The sequence below is a fragment of the Otolemur garnettii genome, unplaced genomic scaffold (assembly GCF_000181295.1).
Source record: "Otolemur garnettii isolate 467f Iridium unplaced genomic scaffold, OtoGar3 scaffold00288, whole genome shotgun sequence".
NCBI classification, from domain to species: domain Eukaryota; kingdom Metazoa; phylum Chordata; class Mammalia; order Primates; family Galagidae; genus Otolemur; species Otolemur garnettii.
Window position 1 is genome coordinate 85,105 of NW_003852683.1, and position 4,161 is coordinate 89,265.

The following is a 4,161-nucleotide window of genomic DNA, read 5'->3' on the forward strand; positions in this document are numbered from 1 at the left end:
AAAAAAAAAAAAAAAACAAGGTTAAAAGAATACATAATAAAATACAGTAGAATCTTGGTAAGTTGACCACCCAAGAGACTATAACAAATTGACAAAAATATGAAGGCAGTCAACATAAGGAACTAAACTACTGTACTGATGTGTATATGAGGTGCATTCTGGTCTATGAAGATTAGTTCAACTTGAGATCAATGTAGGGAGGTGGTCAACTATGGAAGTTCTGCTATATTCCGGTATTAGGGAAGTGTGTGGAAGTATATGTGAAACAAGAATTGGTTTTGCATTAGTTGTTGAAGCTGGATGGTGTAAATGAGGATTCATTATGCTGTTCTATTTTGCATGTATTTGAAATTTTTTGTAATAAAAATTATAAAACAATTCTTTGAGTTGAGATGTTTCTAAAGTAGCACCTCCAAAAATGCATCCCTGGCCTCAAAAATTTAATATCAATCTTGAAAGACTTCCTCAGGATTTCTGGTGTTGGTACTCTTACCCACCCACCCACACCCCTGTGGAGAAATATCTTCCCAAAGTCCTAGGTGGCCATGTTTTATAGCACACGACTCTAAGTTAGCCACTGATTGGATAGGATTGATCACCTGATCATAATGCAGTCAAAGGATTGGCCAGTCAGTGACCAATAATACAGCTGAAGGGGAAAAGGTGAGCTGGCCCACATTCCTTTGCATGAGAACATAATTTAAGAAATCCTAGGACAGTAATTATGTCCTAACAATAACTAGCCCTATTCCATGCTTATCTTTTGCCTAAGACAATTTACATTAAATCTTTGCTGAAAACTCCCCCAGATGCCCTTTGCTTCACATTTCAGTTTGGACACAACATTCATTTCCTTCTACCACAGCAAATACCACCAGAGGGCTCCAAGGTGTGAAAAAGATTTCTAGACTTTGGGGGCTGTCAAGATTCTGGGGGGCTCAGCACCTATGGCTCAAGCAGCTAAGGCACCAGCCACATACACCTGAGCCGGTGGGTTCGAATCCAGCCTGGGCCGCCAAACAACAATGATGGCAACCAAAAAATATCCCAGCGTTGTGGCAGGTTCCTGTAAGTGTCAGCTACTTGGGAGTCAGAGGTGGAGGAGAATCGCTTGAGCCCAAGAGTTGGAGGATGCTGTAAGCTGTGATGCCACAGCCCTCTACCCAGGAAGACAGCTTGAGGCTCTGTCTCAAAAAAAAAAAAAAAAGGATTTTTGGAGGAGGAAAAAAGATTTTTGATCTGACTGATGGTTTCATGGTGTGAATGTTTAAGTTCTTCATATGTTTCCTGCATTCTTTCTTATGCTTATTTTTTTAAAAGGGGGAAACAAATATCCCTCTAAGATTTGTAAACACTTTAGCTGCTAAACTAAACAAAACATTTTCAAACTGTCTTTCACAGATCATCCCATTGGATTTTTGGAAACTCGTGTATATGTTCCCTCTCTGGAGATTTACCTCTCGTTCATCCAAGTCCTTCTAGAAAAAAAGGGAGGTTGCTTCAGGCAGTGGTGATAGCTGGAGTAAGTGATCCAGGTCTCTCTAGATCCCCACCAAGCCTGCCAGGAGGGCTCTCCTCCCCTTTGCCCCTTCCCATAGGGCCAAAACACAGAGAGGCAAGGAGCCAGGCTGGGTTTATTGAAGTTTATTGAGGGGGATCCAGGGCTTATCCTAGGATGTGCTCTTGCCCCCCATGGTTTTCTTGATCCAGTCCAGATAGCGGCAGACGTTGCTATAGACACCTGGTCTCTGGGGCATCCCACAGGGATCTGAGCCCCAGGATGTGATGCCCTGGAGTACCCCATCACACACCAGGGGGCCACCAGAATCACCCTGGAGGGAAAGAACAAGAAGGGAGTTTCACCTAAGATGTTTACAAAGTGCCTTTTTCTGCTGTACCCAGAGTGTTTAATACCAGCTCTTCAGCAAGCTTGGTCCCCTCTAGCCAACTGAGATAAGAGCATGGTCTCCTGAGACCAGTCAGGAGAGGGTTTGGAGCCTTCTTCCATGTACAAAGAAACAGATTGGATGTCTAAGGGCAATGATCAAAATCTTAACCAATGAGAGTAAAGAAAGCGGTCTCAAGGGTACAGTAAGAGATTACATGGAAGGGACTGAGCTGATCGTTCCTCCAGTTCCCGACAGTAGTGAAGAGATCATTGATTCCCATTACCAAACAAAGGAGAAAGGATCAGGGTTCTTGTCTGTGTCTCTGCCTCTCTCTCTCTCTCTCTCTCTCTCTCTCACACACACACACGCACACACCCCAAATCTGCAGAGAAATCATTGCGAAAGAAACCACTGTATCTATGGAACATTCCAGAGAGATTGGCTTTCACGGCAGCACCAATGATGAACATGACTCCATTCTTGGCCAATGGGGAAGAAAGCATTGTCTTCAAGGACCAATTATTAGCAAAGGGGGCGGGGCTTACAGGAAGGGGGACAAAGCCGGGGGAGCCCCAAGGACAAAGGACTGGAATTGCAGCCTTAGGAAAGAGTATTATAACTATGACAAATCCCAAGAGAAAGAAATGGGAGCTCATTGAAGAAGCATTGACGTCAACGGGGCCATTTCCTAGCTGATTGGGAAACCAGCATTATTCCTCAGGGAACAAATCATAGAAGGGAGCTGTCCTTGGGAACCCCGTCCGATCTCAAAGAAAAGTGGCTGACTACCTGGCCAGTGGTAAAGTCAGCACAAATTCTTGGATGCAACCATAGGAAAGGGAGCAGAGAGCTTGCCTGACCTCTAGCCCCAGACTCTCACCTTAAAGGACACTGCTCTAATAGCCTCTATAACCAACCTCCTTCTCTGTACCCCATCCTGTGGGCAAGAGTTCTCAAGAAAATGACAGTAATAAGTCAATGCTCCTGATCCCTATGCTGTGTGACCTTCAGGGAGAGTTTTGCCTTCTCTGAACCTGGCTTCCGCTCTGCAATAATGGTGACCTCTGTGGGTACTATCTCTTTGAGGCCAGCATCCCCCACACCTCCTAGCCAAGCCTTCAGCCTCTAGAGCAATTGTTCTCAACCTTCCTAATGCTGCAACCCTTTAATACAATTCCTCACGTTGTGGTGGCCCCCAACCATAAAATTATTTTCGTTGCTACTTCATAACTGTAATTTTGCTATTGTTATGAATCATAATGTAAATATCTGATATGCAGGATGTATTTTCATTGTTACAAAGGGGTCGCGACCCACAGGTTGAGAACCGCTGCTCTAGAGGGATGTGACAGGAGGGAAGAGAATAATTTTGTAAGTCACTCACCTGGCATGTGTCAGCACCATTGCTTTTGCCAGCACAGACCATGCCTTCTGTGACCTGCCCTGGGTAGGCGTCCTCACACTTCTTCTGGGGAATGATTTTTACTTCTGCGCAGTTGAGGGTGTCAGGAAAATTCTCTGAGGGGGCAGAGATTGTAAGTTCCCTGAGAAAGCAACCCTTTGCTTCATCCCTGTCTGGATCTAACCTCTTTTCAGTCCAACCGCAGCTGCATGGATGAGTTTCCTGACACGTTTCACAGGGCACATCTCTTCTTACCATATAAGCGAAGCTGTGCTGTCTGCTATTTGGCTTACTCCAGCTGGAGAGGGGCGCTCAGATCTTACACGTTTTGTTGCCTTGAGTCATTTTCAAATCAAGGGGCTGGGGGGGCACTTGAAGGTGCCCCCTTAGGACACCTCTGATCCTCCCTCTCCAGTCTTCCTGACCTCAGAACATTGGGTCCCCAATCTCTGCAAAATTCACCTTCTCCCAGAAGCCTTCCCTGAGCACTCTAAAACACCACCCCTCCGTCATTCCTTATGCTTTTACCTTCCACAGTATTTCACAATAGCATTTAACTCTACCTAATATTTCCTTCCTTCCTTCCTTTTTTTCTGAGACAGAGTTTCACTTTGTTGCCCTCAGTAGAGTGCAGTGGCGTCATAGCTCACAGCAACCTCAAATTCTTGGGCTTAAGCGATTCTTTTGCCTCAGCTTCCCAAGTAGCTGGGACTACAGGCACTCACCATAATTTTTTTTTTTTGAGAAGGGGGTCTTGCTCTTGCTCAGGCTGGTCTTAAACCTGTAAGTTCAGGCAATACCACCTGCCTTGGCCTCCCAAGTGCTGGGATTACAGGCATGAGCCACCGCTCCGGGCCCCTCCCTCCCCCC

The 4,161-nt window shown here is 45.6% G+C and overlaps 1 protein-coding gene across 3 annotated transcripts in view; it reads right to left on the reverse strand.

Annotated features, from left to right (window-relative positions):
• Positions 1-1,638: 1,638 nt before the first annotated feature.
• The window catches only part of KLK8 (kallikrein related peptidase 8), a 5,985-nt gene continuing 3,462 nt past the window's right edge, over positions 1,639-4,161 (reverse strand). For 2 of the 3 annotated variants that reach the window (XM_012813678.1, XM_012813677.1), the window contains 2 exons: positions 3,274-3,407; positions 1,639-1,832 (listed from right to left, as the gene is read on the reverse strand). In XM_012813678.1, the coding sequence (XP_012669132.1) occupies positions 1,671-1,832; positions 3,274-3,407 (296 nt within the window). In that variant the 3' untranslated portion in view covers positions 1,639-1,670. The remainder of the gene's footprint in view (positions 1,833-3,273; positions 3,408-4,161) is intronic. The other variant, XM_012813679.1, reaches the window with a different exon arrangement.